The sequence below is a fragment of the Pygoscelis adeliae genome, unplaced genomic scaffold, assembly GCF_000699105.1.
Source record: "Pygoscelis adeliae isolate BGI_AS28 unplaced genomic scaffold, ASM69910v1 Scaffold122, whole genome shotgun sequence".
NCBI lineage: Eukaryota > Metazoa > Chordata > Aves > Sphenisciformes > Spheniscidae > Pygoscelis > Pygoscelis adeliae.
In genome coordinates, this window is record NW_008824358.1 from 6,315,886 (window position 1) to 6,331,731 (window position 15,846).

At 40.0% G+C, this 15,846-nt stretch overlaps 1 protein-coding gene across 1 annotated transcript; it reads right to left on the reverse strand.

Moving 5' to 3' along the window:
* Positions 1 to 2,942: 2,942 nt before the first annotated feature.
* Positions 2,943 to 15,732, reverse strand: CHAC2 (ChaC, cation transport regulator homolog 2 (E. coli); the record flags this gene model as incomplete). Its single annotated transcript, XM_009319614.1, has 3 exons — positions 2,943 to 6,890; positions 10,298 to 10,333; positions 15,679 to 15,732. Coding segments are annotated over 3 exons (474 nt in total), but the record flags the coding sequence as incomplete, so codon positions are not given.
* Positions 15,733 to 15,846: the final 114 nt, after the last annotated feature.

The window sequence follows — 15,846 nt, forward strand, 5'->3', positions numbered from 1 at the left end:
CCTGGGGGGGGGGGAGCGAGCGGACGGCTGTGTGGTGTTCGGCTGCCTGCCGGGTTAAGCCACAACAGTTCTCTTGGCGCCCAGTGTGGGGCACGAAGGGTTGAGATAACGACAGACCTGACCAGAGCGTGTCAAGGCAAATTTGTTACAAGCATTCATTACCTTGGTTTAACAGTCGGTGGTCACAATGTTGACTGATTTGCTCTCAAAGTTGTGGTGCTTGCGCTCGGAGTTGTGTTCTGTAACACCTTGCGTGCTGTGTATGTTCCCTGTCGTGCTGTTTATGACCGCTGGGAGCTGGATCAAGGGTATCATTTTGCTGCACTGTGTAACACTTCTGGTTTATGATATGATAAAATTATTGGTCGTGAGACTAACCTGGTATTTGTACTCGGCATTGCCGTCATCTCCGTACCTCGGGAGCCGCCTTTAGGAAACTATCAATAATTACACTCTTTACCTTTTCTCCTTGGGGAACCAATCTATGGGGGAGGCAGGGGGACACTTTCCCCCGCTCCTTCACCTTCCCTTTCTCCTTCAGGCTAGCTACAACAGCTCTTGAGACTTTTGAATATCCTCGGGATGTTTGAACCAGGATGGTCCTGTTGCTCTGTCTCCTGAATGTGGTTCGGGTCTTGTTTAACCTTAAACAACCATGCCACCGCCCTGGAACGCTATCCTGGGCCTTGAAAAGCAAGTCGTACGGCGACGTGGCACCCCAGGAAGAATTGAGTCAGACAACAGGACTCATTTCCAAAACAACCTCATGGACACCTGGGCCAAGGAGCACGGCATTGAGTGGGTACATCACTCATACATGAGAAAGATAGCTCTGGATGATGTGTCGTGAATCCGGGTGGTTTGGTTTAAGACGTTTAGTTTCAGGCCATTCTTCATCGCTGTTTTGCCAGTAGAGTGATGTGTCTGTGTGCGCTTTTGCGTTTGCATTGGGCAAAACTGGCTGAGTCCGAACTGTTTAAGTAAATGGTTTGTAATCCCTTGGTTGTCTTTTGCCCTGCTCAGAAGAACAATTTCCAGATGGGGATAATATAGGTGAGATACCTTAAAACTTTACTAAATGGCTGCATCGGGTCTAGTCAATACTTTTGAGCATTGCTGCCGTAATCTTCTTGTTTAAGGGTGTAATTTTTTTTTTTTCCTGTTAAAACTGCTGCCAAAGTAGATACAGCTGTACTGGGAGAAGAATTCTTCTTCCAGTTCAAGCACGTGCACAATGAGAGGAAAGTGCCAGAATACCTGCAGAGAAGAGACCTAAGTTGCAAAAGGCCAGAAAGACGCAGGCGAGACGTTTGTTTGAGACAAAGGAGGGCAACAATTAAAGGGAAGCTACTCGAATAAAAAGCCGGAGGAGCGAGGCAATTACTTGAGCGTAAGAATACTGAGGGAGCGTGAAGTTGGAATAATCAGGGCTGTACTGTAGTTGGTAATCAAAGTGAGCGTGTAGTCAATGTCCAGCTTTTGCGGAAGACTGTTAGAGAAGCTTAATTACTTGAAAAACAGTCTCTTTCTGATTTTGTGACAATTACATACTTGGATAGTAGAAAGTCAAGATACAGGGCCCTGCTGGGGGCTTGCTATCCTGATGTCTGTTTGCATCCCCTCTTGCCAGTCAGTAGCTTGGCTGAACGGAGTGGAGAATCACCTCCGAAGAACTCTTTTTGTTACACAGGACAGACATGCAGAACTAGATCGGATGGGGGAGCTGTAGTATTTCAGGTTTTTGCAACATCCTCAGCTCCTTGGTTTGAGTAAAGCCTGTATCCACACGCATACCAGAAAGAAGGGATGGGAAGGGGTACAAATCAGAGTTAAACATGATGAACTTCAGGAAATAATGATATAAAATAGTGATATAATACTGATGGGGGATGCTGCAATCAATTTTGTAACTGTGTCGCTTTAGCTTTTAAGGGTGTTCAAAGTGTTGGGTTTTTTCTGCTTGTAAGGGGTGAGTTATCCACGATACTTTGAGCAAACAAGTACATTTTTTTTTTCCTTACGCTTCTTAGCAAAATTGCCTGAAACGTTCAGACTTGTAGAGCTTCTGTTAAGACTGTATGTTTTCCTTTTTTTGTCAGTTGTTAAAGAACTGCAGTATGACACGATGTTATTTATTCTTGCATTTGTGGTGAAAATTGTTTTACTGAATGGGTTAGTGATTTTAAGAATTACCAAACATTGCATTCTTCTGTGCAACTAAACTGCACTGTAGTTATCTTTGTGAAGGATTTTCATCAAATTTTAGTTTTTAGAAAGCCGCCTAGTTTAGAAAGCGTCTGGTCTTCATGTACCCTTGTGAAAAAGAAATTTGAGAGCGTGGAAGTGGTGATAAAGATGTAGTGATACAAAAGTAAGGAAACCATTAAAAATTCCTCATTTTGTGTAGTGAGGGCATGACAGTTAGCTTCGTTTTGTTTTGAAAAGGTCTGAGACCCTCCAAACTTCGGTAATTAGTTTACGCATAAAGCTGTTAATCATAACCAATGGATAACAGTAAATCGAGGCTTATATGTATAAAAAAAGAATTCTAAGGGTTCTCTCTTGTGTGTCTATATAGAGAGAGAGAGGGAGATACGCATATACCTGAATGGTCCAGCACAGTTTCCAAATTAGAACAGGTTAGGCCAGTCCCATCTGATCTTTGTTGTTTGCTCATTCATGGGAAGCATGGAACAGATAAATGGTTGAAGAAGGAAAGACAGAAATCATTATTTGGCACGCTATAAAGAATCTGGTAATTACAGAATGTTTTGATTTCTCTTGTCAATGAGTTTTCTTGCGTTAAGAAATGCAAATCTGTTTACAGAAGTTTTATGATTAAGTCGGATGACATTAATTTTGTCAACGGCAGTCAAAATAGGTACGCGGTGTGCTTATTATCAAAAGCTAGACAAAAAAAATTAAGTACAATGTTGCATATTCAGGTTATAGATTCATATATTCACAGAAGATGATTGCATATTTAATGACTTGCTATCAAACGGTTAACTGATCATACGCAGGAATATCAGATATTACATAAGCTACTTTTTGGTATCTGCTTTTTTATTTTAATTCACATTGTAGCACAATCAAATTAAACTGTCTTATTGCAGTCTTTGTACAAACCTTACATTTTTTTCCTGTAACTTAAATTAATAAAGGACTTTTATTTGGGAGATTCCAAACTAATTTACAGCGCTATCAGCTTACGTACTGCTCAATTCAGCATCATAGGGAGGGTGTGTCTTGGCCAAATGCTGGGCAAGTTCCTTTTCCTACAAATGGCCTTAGAAATTCTGCTGTGCGGTCACACCAGGGAAGACCCTCGCTGCATACTACTACGTGCTGCTTCCTTCACGCAAGGAAGGACAGAGGTCCACGCTGGCTGCTTGGTGATTTGAGTCTGTGGATCCCAGGGAGTAAAATCTGACAACACAGATATGACTATTGTTTCCTCAAACACTGTTTGGAAACAAGATTAGAGGTAGCTTCGCGTGTGTGGTTGTATAATGAAACCATATCTAAAATTTCTACAATTTGTCACAAATTTAGATTTAGTTCTAACCAGCAGGAAAAAGAAATTAAGCATATATGGCATGTAAACAGTGTATGTTAATTTTTTTGTGGCGAGTAACAGATCCGAAAGCATACTGGGCTTTTGTTGGTGATTGAAGCTGTAGGAAGAGTCGTGGCTCAAATCCCATACAGCAAAAACAAACGTGTATTTCCAGTGCTTTAATTAATTCCTAATTTCGACACAGTTTAAGACTGCATAATAGTAGCTAGCTCTTGTACATTGTTTTTCATCATTAGATCTAACAGCATTGTACAACAAGATGCAATTAAGACACACATTGATGTCCATCCTCATATGGATACACTTTCAATAAACATAACAGTTCTGGAAACTTCTTTCTCCAACACCATTGGTAAATGTGATGCATTTTTATTGTACTGAAGTTGTATGCACAAACTGGAATGTATCATTACAGATATTATTGCAAGTTTTATGAATCTGGAAAGTAAATGAACCAACAATGTCCTGAATATAATTAAAGATACAAAATGTAGAGCCATACATAATCACAATGCCCCAACACAGTGCTTAAATAATTCGAGTTTTAGAGAGGGGATCATCACTGACGTTTTTGGATCATTAGTGAGCGTAAGCATCCCCTGCCCTGTTTTAAGGAACAAGGATAAGTCTTTGAGGAAAGAATTTTAAAAAATGCATAGAGTGGACATGCCATTATACATGTTTTAACTTTACTTACAGCTTGCTTAAATCTGAAGTAAGCACAAGAAAGGAAGTGCTGCTGTTGGTTGGGTTTTTTTGAGGGTACTATTCTTTTCAACACTTAAACATCCTTGAAATAAATCATACATAACATTTTTAGTAACAGTTAAGTATCCGGTAACAGTCAAGAGTTACTCTTTACGTCAAGGTGAATAAGTGCATGCGTAATGGAGCATGTTCATTAACGTTGATCTGGGTGATGGTTATCACTGTCCCTCTTCGGTGTGTGAAGTCACTCAGCTCCAGCTTCGGGCATCTTAATGACTGTCACTACGCAGAGACACCTGGAAGTTCTGATCATACTCCTCTCTCGCTGTACAGCTGAATTAGTTGGGGTTGCTTTTCCACTCAGTTATGTCAATCTTAAACCAGCACAGTGCAGTGGAGAATCAAGGCCTTTGAAGGATAGTCCATCAGTTTGCAAGTAACTCATGTACTAATGGAAAAATGGGGCCTCAATACATCTGATTATTTTGCTAATATGATCAGAGGATTTGCTAGAGTAGTCCATCAAGTGATACCCCATCATGGACTCTTAAAATAGCGGCATTCAACTATTAATAGTAAACAGTAGCTTCTAAAAACTAAATACACTTTTTTTCCTCAATGAATCAATGCTTGAGAGATGCCAGAGGCACAGTAAAATTATAATCTGGTATGTAAAAAAATACAGCTTTCCTGGTTAAATATTTTAAGTAGTCTAATTATCTCAAATTTAGGTTTGAATTCTAATATCCTATTTTCTACTCATCTAGCTGCCTTTCTCAAATGTTTCCTATTAACATTCATTTATGTTCTTACTGACTTTTGTAGGTGGCCAAGTAAAATAATAGCAGCTTGTTATTTTGATAACCCTGATATTTTCAAGCAATTACAAATATAAAACAGGAAAATGTAAAGAAGAGAAAGGGACAACCTGTATAGTAGAAACATACGGGGTTTGCAATTACTGACACAAAATATAGGCTTCCCAGCTACTACTAAACACTTATACATTCTCTGTATGAGAAAATGTGACGTTACATGGTGTTCAAAATAGGACCTTTCCTGTATTAACATACAAAAATATACTTTTTTAAAAGTTAACAAAAATAACTTAAATTTTTGAGAAGCAAGACAAGTCCTTGTTGGGACGGAAACCGCATTTGCTTATGTTTTGCATAAAGTAAGTCTACCAGCCTGAAGTGGTGGCTTTCCAACCTCTTTGCTTGGATGTCCATACAACACACATAAGGTCACTGAAAAGAGGGTTCCTTTCTTAATTACCTTTTGTCCGTGAATCCCTGAAACAGTGGTTGAAAATTACTAGTTTAAAATCTATCCTCAGAGATTGGTGAATTTTTTAAGAGATGGGGTTACAACGGCATCTAAAGGCAAATAACAAAGATGAGAGTTTCTGAACGTTCCTGCTGCATTGTGACTTCAAGTCATACTCTTAGTTAATTTTAACATTTTGGTTTTATTCTTTATATTCCTCTTAAAAAATGAAATGAGGCACTGATACGTTATGGCTTGTTTGTGTCAAAGTACCCTGTGCTTTGGTTTTCAGGGGCTTGACATAATGAGCCAAGGGAAAGAATTATTTCCTTGACAACGAAACGGTTTATCCTCTGCGTTTAAGGACAAACTAATATATAAAGGATAAGATGACTGATTCAGTGGAATAACTTAATTTCAGCAAAGTTGAACGTTGATGATATAAATGTTCTACTACGCATTTACTATGCAATTTACAACAACCACTTAACATTTATAACTTTAGCTGCACTGAGCTCCACGCCTGTGGTCTTGAATTGGAAAGAACTATCACTTAAATCAATGGGAGTTGTATCTGAATGCAGATTTTGATCTTAAAAACATTCTAAAGATTTATTTTAAACCTGAAATAATAAAAAAAAATAAATCTTCAAACAAAGAGAAGCTTAAGTGGTTCTCTTGAGATTTTCATGAAGATGTAGTCTTTGGATAAAAACCCAATATACCAAATTCAAACCTAAAACACTTCCCCTGCTCCCCTTTCTATAGACTCCTGAAAGAATGATTTTTGTAACAGTATGTTTTAATGACCAACTACTATTTTGAATGCAATATTAAAATAAATAAGATAGCATAGTACAGAGAAACATGCCTCCAAGTCATATACCCATTGTGCAACGAAACCATTCCTGTGAAGGTGAAGCAAGATCATTAGAAGTACGAAGTTATTTTACAGACAATTTAGGCTTGGATGCTTTTCCAAGAGTTCCTTTACTAGTTTCTCTAAGGAGAAGAGATGCTCATCTACATCTTCTGGTACGAGACTTCTGATAGAATTAGCAAGTTCAAACAGGTATTCTGTGTTTCTTCCACTAGGACCAACTGCATTAAAAATCTGTTCAGCAATTTCTTCTAGAGGTGCTGGGCCAAGGTAGTTAGGGTTGTCACAAGTCCCAATGTATAACAATACATCAAACGGTTTTACTGACAAGTCTTTTGGGTAGAAAATGACAGTTGTAGTCCTGTAGCCTCCTTTCTCTCTGAAGTCCAGGTATGCCTTTACTTCACATTCTTGTCCAGGTGGCAATCTGTAAGCAACACCCCATACACACCCCTGTTGAAGGACATAAGAAAAGAAAATCCAAGCAGTGTTCATAAAGATACTCACGAATTAATGTATTTCTATTGTATTTAGGCAAAACTCTCTTTAAAAAAATTCCTTCAATTTTCAGTCTTTTTATAGCTATTTCTCGCACTGTTTGTAGAAGGAGCCCCACATTAAAAGGGTTTTGTTTTCTTTAGGAAATCTTCAGTCAAAATGGTAACTATGCGGATTGATCATCCCCTTTCTGGCTAATGCTGAGGCCTTTCTTACAAAACAATTTCTCACTGCAATTAAGTTTGCAGTAGTAAATAGCCTTGGCGTGGGCTACTAAGGAGCTGGCAAAAAGGATACGAAGTATCTTCCTGACCTCACAAAACTTGTATTTGAAAGTTAAACTTTCGAATAGTGCCAAATGAAAATTAATTTTGATCAGGTCCTTTCTCTGTTTAGTTGCAGTTTCGTTTCTAGGGACCTGGGTGTCACATCTGTTACGCGTACTTGGAGGGATGAGTGTGGTAATGTTACTGCACTGAAACTGAATCAGAGAAGAAAAAGCTGAGATGAACCTTCATTTTGCACGAATAAACGTGGTGTATCCAGCACCTCAGCAAACACTGTTAGGATAAATTTCATTACCGTCTTTGAGAACCTGACTATTTCTTCATCCTCTTCACAGAGAGCATCTCTGAAAAAGTATTTAACTGTGGTGTGAATTAGTTATGCTCCCTTACCAAGTTTTATATAAACAAATCAGTGAGATCTGTGTAGGGATTGATTTGCATGGGGTTTTGTTTTGAAATAGCATAGAAAAATGGTGATGGTCTGTTATCCACTAAGGGCTACATATTGTTTCTTACGTGCGCTGTTTTAAAATAAACGGTAGTCTGTTTTGTCTGCTGGCAACATCAAATGTCGATTCTTCCTGCAGCTAAGTAGGTATAGGTATCGGTGCTACAGTAATGATGACAAAGCAATTAAGGTTTTGTTTTTTTCCCCCTAAAACTGGATCTTAGTATTTAGTCATGATATCAGACGATGCTGGGGTGGTGGTGTTAATTCACGAGCTTTGAAGTTTGCAGTCAGACTATATACTGGTCAAAGGCATTTTATTAAAAAAATCATGAGTCATTTTCTATTGCATCCTTTGTAGATGGTTACAGCATTTGATGTGCTGTGGCCAGGAACAGCACTAATGAGTACAAAAATGGGTTCCTTGCTTTCCCTCAGCCATCTGGGATGCGGGGTTACTCCAGCTGGCTGTAGGAAATGTGTTAGTTTTAAAAACAGCCTCTTCTGCGCATGCTACTCTCTTGAGTTAAATCTGCCATTCAGACCTACTTTGGTGTTGACAGGAAAATATATACGGGTGTGGTGGAGATAAGGATTTAAAGCAGACACTTTACGTGCCACTGCTAGTTAATTCATTTAGCTTTCCGTATAGAGGATTCCTACTTCAGATGATGGAGAACTATAATCCAGAAATCTGACAAGGGGTACGATGTTCTTTTTCAGTGTGGTTTCCTCTTAACTGGCAAAGAAATTCAGATGGAGCAAGTTAAAATAACTCTCTAAACTAGATGTTTCCAAGCTGCACTATGTGTATCACGAGTGAAAAAGGACACACAGGCTAGCACAGAGCTGAGAGCTGGCATTGCCAGTAAAAGTACCACTGCTGTTGTCACCACAGCATTTGGTGTCTGCGTGCAGGGGAATAATTGCTGTAGTCTGCTAAGGTATCTTCAAAATAAGGTTACCTTTTTAAGCTGCAGAATGAGTAACTGAAATTAAAGCAAATGGCTTGTCATATCATTTGATGTTTATGTGTAAAGTGTGATTATCTGGCCCCACCAGATTCTGGAGAAAAGGGAAAAAAACCCAACCAAACAAAACTGGTTTGCTAAGGGGAAAAAAGTTTCTATGGTAACGAATAAGTTTGCTTAACAATACAAACTGAGTGACAACAAACATAAGCATTCTTTGTCTATATAGGTGTCTGTGTAACATAATGGTACCCAGCAGTACAGTAATGTGAAAAAAACCCTTACTAGAAAGGCACAGAAAATCACAATGAGAGACAGTGCATTGCATTTTGCTGGTTTTGCTAACTGCAAAAAACAGTTGAAGTTTTCGATTACTGCTAAACTTACCTCTCTTTGTGGCTGCTATTTCAGGGAAATAGATCGGTAAGCCAGCAATATCATAATTGTATAGATAAGCAACTGTAAATAAAAACTAACTACTACCAAAATAGCCATCCTCCGGGTCTTACGGCCTTGTGTCGTGTGCCCTTGCTCTCCCTCTGCTTCCATGCCATCCTTTCTTCCCTCCCACCCCTCTGGAGGCACTAGTACCTGCAGGGGTTCGCTCTCCTGGAGCGGTGTGAAGCTGGATGGACACGACCATCGCAGCCGTCCCCAGGAAGGCGCCAGAATAGAGCGCGCTGCTGGATGTGGGGGGCCCGCAGGATCAGCAGGGAGTGGGAAAGCAATCGCATCCAAGGTGTGTCCTGCAATAGCCTCCCCTGGGCTTCCCCAGCCTAGCTCAATGCTTTTGTCCTAGCTGGTGAGCAGTCCAACCGAGAGCTCTCTAGTGGGTAAGATCCCTAAAAAAAAAATGCGGGTAGTTGTGAGATAGCTTCTTCACTATCAAACAGAATTAGAAATGGGTGAAATGTAAGTCTACTTTTACAAGCAGAAGAATCTTGATTTTCCTACAGCTTATGTGACGGTAAGCCTAGGCCTTGTTTCACCTCCCCTCCCTCCCCAGCCCGCGCACTCCCCTTGCAAACACTTCCATTGCACCGTCTAAGTGAGACTTAGGGAAAAAGTGGAAAGATAAGCAAGAATGGTAGACTCGGGCCAATGACCGTTTTCTCTAAACAGGAGCGAATTTCACAATATTACATCGAAACCAAAAGCACAGTTGTGGCATTTAATTCCTTAAGCATTTTATCTGTGTAGCAAAAAATAAAGCAAGGGTATCTCCTTTTTTATCACTGCAATGTAATCCTGATTTGTTTCAGTTTTTATTTCGGGAGGGCAAGATTACAGTTCTGACACGACATCTGGGGTCTACTACTGGCGTATTGTCAGCACTATACATACACTGAAAGTAAAATTCTGCACCTTATCACTGGATAGCTGAAGTGACTATTCCGGAAAATACTTTAAAATACACCTTTGGTAATAACAGACCCAAACTACTTCCAGTTTCTTAGTTTAGATCGATTGATTTATTTGAAACAATCAAGAGTCATTGGTGTAACTCCAAGAAATTTTGAGAGAACTTTTCATTGCACTAAAGATAACTCCATTATTTGCTTGTAGAGAAGCAAAAATTAATAGAGACTTACTACACAGGCTGGGAATGCAACAGGACATTCTGTACACTACAGAGACAGAACAGGAGTACTATACCTCAGGATCTTCAACCAGAGTCACAACTCTTCCAGGCTAAAATTAAAAAAGAAAAAAAAAAAAAAATCATAGTTCAGTTAGGCTTTTACCCTAAATCATGAGCAAAACCAAAACAAAACAAGAAAAAAACAACGGAAAAGTAATGAAAGGGTCAGAGAACTAATCCAGGACAATCTCAGTAAGGTCTATTTCTTTGAGATCCAATATAAATATTTTCTGAGAATAGCTTTTCATCTGTATTGGATAAACTGTGATAAACAAAATGTTAAATTCTGAGTGGAAAGTGTCTGCAACATAGAAGTAAAATTAAGGGCAGTCATAAACGGGGAGGTTTTGAATGTCCTTGCTTTGTACGTGCTGTCCAGACTCAATTCTATTCCTGTTTAAAATGGTGACAGTAATTCATTAATGTAAAACTATCCTCGAGGAGTGCACCTTCCTCAGTCATGTTGCTTCTCCACAGTACTATGTGATTTTTTTTTAATCTCTGGAGTGACAGTGCGGTGAACCTTCTCACCTGTATGCAAAAAGTTTATATGCAGGCACGGAAAAGAACGTAACATAGAAATCTAGCTTGCGTAGAACTAAGCAAGATATTACCACTTCTGGCTTGGTTTGCACTAACTGGATTGTAGAAAATGTTAATTACACGTTATGACACATGGCAACGCCTAGGTTTAAAAGCTCCTAGCTAATTAGATGTTTTTGAAAACATATAGCAAAGAAATCTGCTAGTAATTTTTAGTAAGCACCATGTTAGCATCATGTTATTCAAAGCTGAAAAAAGTAGTTTATTGTGCAAAAGACTATTTTCCCCTTCTTTTCCCCCTCCCAGCTCATTCTCCCTTACTGGGCAGAGGGAGGGTACCTTGGTAATGGCTTATTTTTCCAATGAGTTACTTCTTGCAGGAAGAGTGAGAAGCCAGTTTGTAAATACTGAAAAGAAAATTGTTGAAATATGTTGTATAACCTGGAGAATAAAATTTTAAACCCTACGGAGAACTACATCTGTAGTTTAAAACTGCTAACTTTGGCATCACCTTAGCGTACAAGTGTCTTTGATTAGAGGCAAGGGACAGCAGAGGTACTAGCATTCATTCAGTTTTAGCGTAGGATAGAAATTCATTCTCTTAGGAGTTACGAGGATAAGCTGAACTTGATGTACTTGGATGCATGCCTTTCATTCGGTCGTAGCTAACGTTCAGTCTTGGGCTACTACATTTCAGTCTTTTTATGACTCACCACTAACAGTTTCATCGACATGTCCATGCTTTTCTGTTTGGTAAGTCTGTACTTGTGCTTGTCTCACGCAGAAACAGTGTAGGGTTCTCTCCTACACCGAAGCCACGCGTTCTTTTGGTAACAAGCCAAATATGAAATCTAGTTTTTGCAGAGCACTTTATAGATACCATCAACTGTAGATATTATTTATTCAGTGTCGGATCTTTTATAATCTTAAAAGGCTGTTTGTTTATAAGCTCTGAGGTGCTGCATTCTTTCACTTTTACGCCAGTTCTCTCCCAGCATCCGCCATCTATTCTTGATCTGATTGATTAAAAAAAAGGCAACAAAACTAAATGAATACTAAATGATTACTATTTGAGTACTTAGAGGAAACAGGTCTGTTATCATGATTAATCAAGATAACTTAAGTGTTCCTTTTGGGAAGCTTTTTCCATAGCCATTAATACTTCCCTGACTTGGGTACTCAATACTGGTCACTAAGATTTTGTAAATTATGGATTAGAGAGACATTCTGTGGTGGGAAAAAAAAAAGGAATGCCTGTATCTGTGGCCTAAATATTAAATGGAAGTGAAGTACTGAAGAGTACTTAATCTTCCGATGGGTTGCGTGATGAAAGAACGATGTGTTTGCCAGGGTAAATCAGGGAATCGCGGACGTGGGAAGGCACCTCTGGAGACCCTCTAGTCCAACCTCCTTTTTTCTCCATTTCACCTTTAACAAACTAAAAGCCCTTCATTATCTTAAAATGGTTTAACCTTAAGCTGACCCAGTAATACTATACAGGCAGAAACTCAGTTTTCTGTTTGGACACTGTTTTGGACAGTGGCAGCAGACAGCTGGAGCTAGATGAATCATGTCATCAAGTTTCCCTGGTTTTTTTTCTAAGCACATCGGAAGGCTAGGAACAAAAACAGTCTCTGGCAGAGCCAGACTTGAGATTCCCCAAATGTCAGGCCGGTGGGTGTGCCGTGCAGTCAAGTGAGTACCAGCGCCAGATCAAGGGGAACGGCTAAAGCAAGTGGTCTGAAGCTGGGAGGGAGGAGGACTGTAAGGAGAGGAAGCCAAACTTCACCGTTTTGGCAGCAGCGAGCTATTAGTTTGGTTCAAACCATATTGTGAGAATAATGGCTTCAACCCTTGAATGCGTGTACACCTCTGTGCTGTTCCGTGCAAAACCAAACGCCCAGACTTTAATGTTTGAGAAGGTTTATGAGAATCGTGCAGGTTTGCATTTCTGATGGCATTTTTTCTGAAGCTTGCACTAAGAAATTTGAATTCGCCATTTATGAAAACATTTTTGTTACTTATTCAGGTCTTTCTAAGCCAGTAGCACTATTTTCAGGGAACAGTGTTATTGCCTGGTAAAATTCAAGCTGCTTTAATGTACTATTCAGATTAATCCTCTGAAAATCTTATTTTTAAATACAGCTAATGTATAAGTTGTATAAGAAATGGTTATTCCTTTTTTTTGCATTCTTAATCTGTTCCAACAAAACTTTTTCCAATTTAACATCCTGTAAACTCTAAAATATGGCCCCGTGATTAAACATCACTTTATAACTAGTTAACCGTCTTATTACAGTACGAGTTGAGCAGTTCAAAGTACGATTACAAGGTCAACCGAGTTTTGTACTAAAAGCTTGCAGCCATTGTACGTAAAAGTGCTCTGTATGTTTTTGTTGGGCTGACCGTGGAATGTTGGAGCAACGAGTGTTTTCAGGAGAGGTTTTTTTTAACTTGTCGGCTAGTATTTTATTGCTGTTCTTTAAAATGTGTCAGTACTGAAGGACCAGTTTCACTCGTAGCTCACCCACAAGAGATGTAATTCACCTCTGGTGTCAAGGACTGCAAAGATCTTACAGCAGCGAGCGTTTGGCCTGGTGAAATGGGAGGTCCCAGCTGTGTGTTTTCTCAGTGTACGCTGAGGGAGCCTTTTTGCCTTGCAAGTAGGAGTAACAACTTGTGGACTGCAGGAATACAAAAAGGCATCAACTTGCTGATGCTGAGAAACAGTCTATTTTGTTAATGCTAAGTGTTTTATATGAAACATAAAATGAAATGCATTGACCAGTTTACATAAATAATGACCTGTGCCCTTAGCCTGTCCAAACAAGCATCTACATAGAAATAGAACAAAGCATGGGTTTGGGGGGGGGTTGTTGTTTTAAGGCTCCGTATGCCTGCAGATGACGGTTCTGGGTATGATCTTGGCTGGGGCAGAAATACAAACACCTAAGCTTCTTGGAACCAAGTATGTGCTAGTGGGTAGTAACCTGGCGTGGCCGTTTTGCAGGATTTCCAGTGTCTGCACAAAGACAGTCATTCTGAGTATTCCCCTGAATGTCAGCTAGCCCAGCAGAAGATAATGCAATGAGGTCACCAAGGATACTTGCAAAAAGGAGGAAAAACTGGCTGGTGCAGGGTTTATTCCTTTCTGAAGCCTCAAGAGTAAGACTTTCTCTGTTGGCTGATTAGGGTTTTTAAAAAAAAAAATTTTTTTTTTTTTTTTTGTTAAAGCCTGGTTTCCCAAGTAGGGGAGGCTGACGGGATCACGCTCTCTTATGCCCCACCCTAACAACTTTTGTACATGCTTTTCAATCTATCCAAATTCAAGAGAAGAACAGAAATTTCTCAATGCTCATACCAACATAATCTTTGAAAAGGGATGACTGGTAGATGAGAAATTAGTGTTCCCACTGAGAAAGCAAACGATAGCTGTCCAGTCAGCAGACCTAACTGAGCCAGCCGCAGGGCATGCTGCGTCTCTCGAGCCAGGTGAGGCGGCGGCTGAGAGCGGGGCAGGCTTGGAGACAGGAATTGTGTGTATGACAGCATGTAAGCCGGGTGACAAAGCGAGGCTTTCGACTCGATCTTAAAAGCAACGTGGCAAAGCGTTTTGGGGCTCGAGTTCAGAACCGGGACAGCTGCATTTGCACAGCACTGCTCCAACCTGAAAAACATGCCTGCCGAGCCCCAGTCCGCTTGCACATGATTTGTTTCTTCGAGGTAAACTTTTTTTTTTTAACTAGCAGATGCCCAACTCGTGCTAGTACCTGAAGCACGGCCATTTGCCTTGCAGAAAAGTAAATGCAAGGGGGGGGGGGGGAATAACCTTAAAGTACTGTGCAAGTTATTTTATGGTGTTTGAGGTTCTAACCAGGGCTATTTAGAACTAGATGAAAACTTCTTCCATGCTACAAGTTTCATGCTATGCTTTATTTTTAAAAAGAATCCTTATGCCTTTTCTGGAGGAGCGCTTTTAAAGCCGCATTCCAGTTTTAGAGTGGAGTTACCAGGGTGCAGGTTAGACAAGGGCTGTAGGGAGCATCAGGAAAACATACTTTCATGATACAAAACCAGCCCCCCCTTTTCCAAAGCTGTTAGAGAGCTGTATGCAAGTGTCAGTTTCTATACGTTTATGATCAGTTTGCATTTCTGATGACTAAATCGTGAGCAGCGTCTGCAGCCGTAAATAACAGTCCTGCCACATCAAAGTCATTCATCTAACTTGCTGGGTGCTTCTGTCACCTATTGTTTCTTTAACATTTGTTGAGCTATTTAGAGTTATATAAGGGTGATAGCCCTTCTATGGGGAGGGTGGTGCAGGCTTTCAAAGCAGAGTAAGACACTGTTATTCTCACTCCTGTAGCTTAAAAATACATATGTTGGCATGAAACCGGGAATGCTCACTTCCGGGCTTTTAGTTTCTTTTTCTTGGTGGCTTTTTTTTTTTCCCCCCTTTTCCAAACAGTAAATATTTCCTCCTCCATGACTTTTAATTTGAAAGTAAAAAAGGTGAAAACCAGTGAGGTACCTACTCAGATCAACGCTTCTGGCCTTTACTTATTAACCAGCCTTTCTCTTCAAAGCCTGACACCCACACTGAGGTGCTTTCCCTTAGTTATTTAGATTAATGTCTGTAATAACTAACTCAGTTATTTTTGAGCTATTGAAACGGACTGACGGTTATTTTTGTTACCATTCTTCTCCTCTTCGAAGTTCGTTATGTTGTTTGTTTGCAGGGTTTTTGGTTTGGTTTTTTTTTGATATCACAGAGGAAAACGAATTATTGAACTTTAGGAAACACTTCTTGCCACAGTGAAATAAATGAGAAGTCAAAGTGGAAATACCTGACCTCGGTACTCCGCAAAAGAGGGCTGGAACAACTGGCGCCAGCAAGCACCAGTTGCTGTTAAGGTGTGCTTCTAAGCCTGAGAAAGAGACAGCCGTCGCAAGGACCGCGGGAGCGCCGTCGGGGGGTCCCCAGCGGTCAGGTCAGGGTGACGCCGGGCGCCGCCGGTGC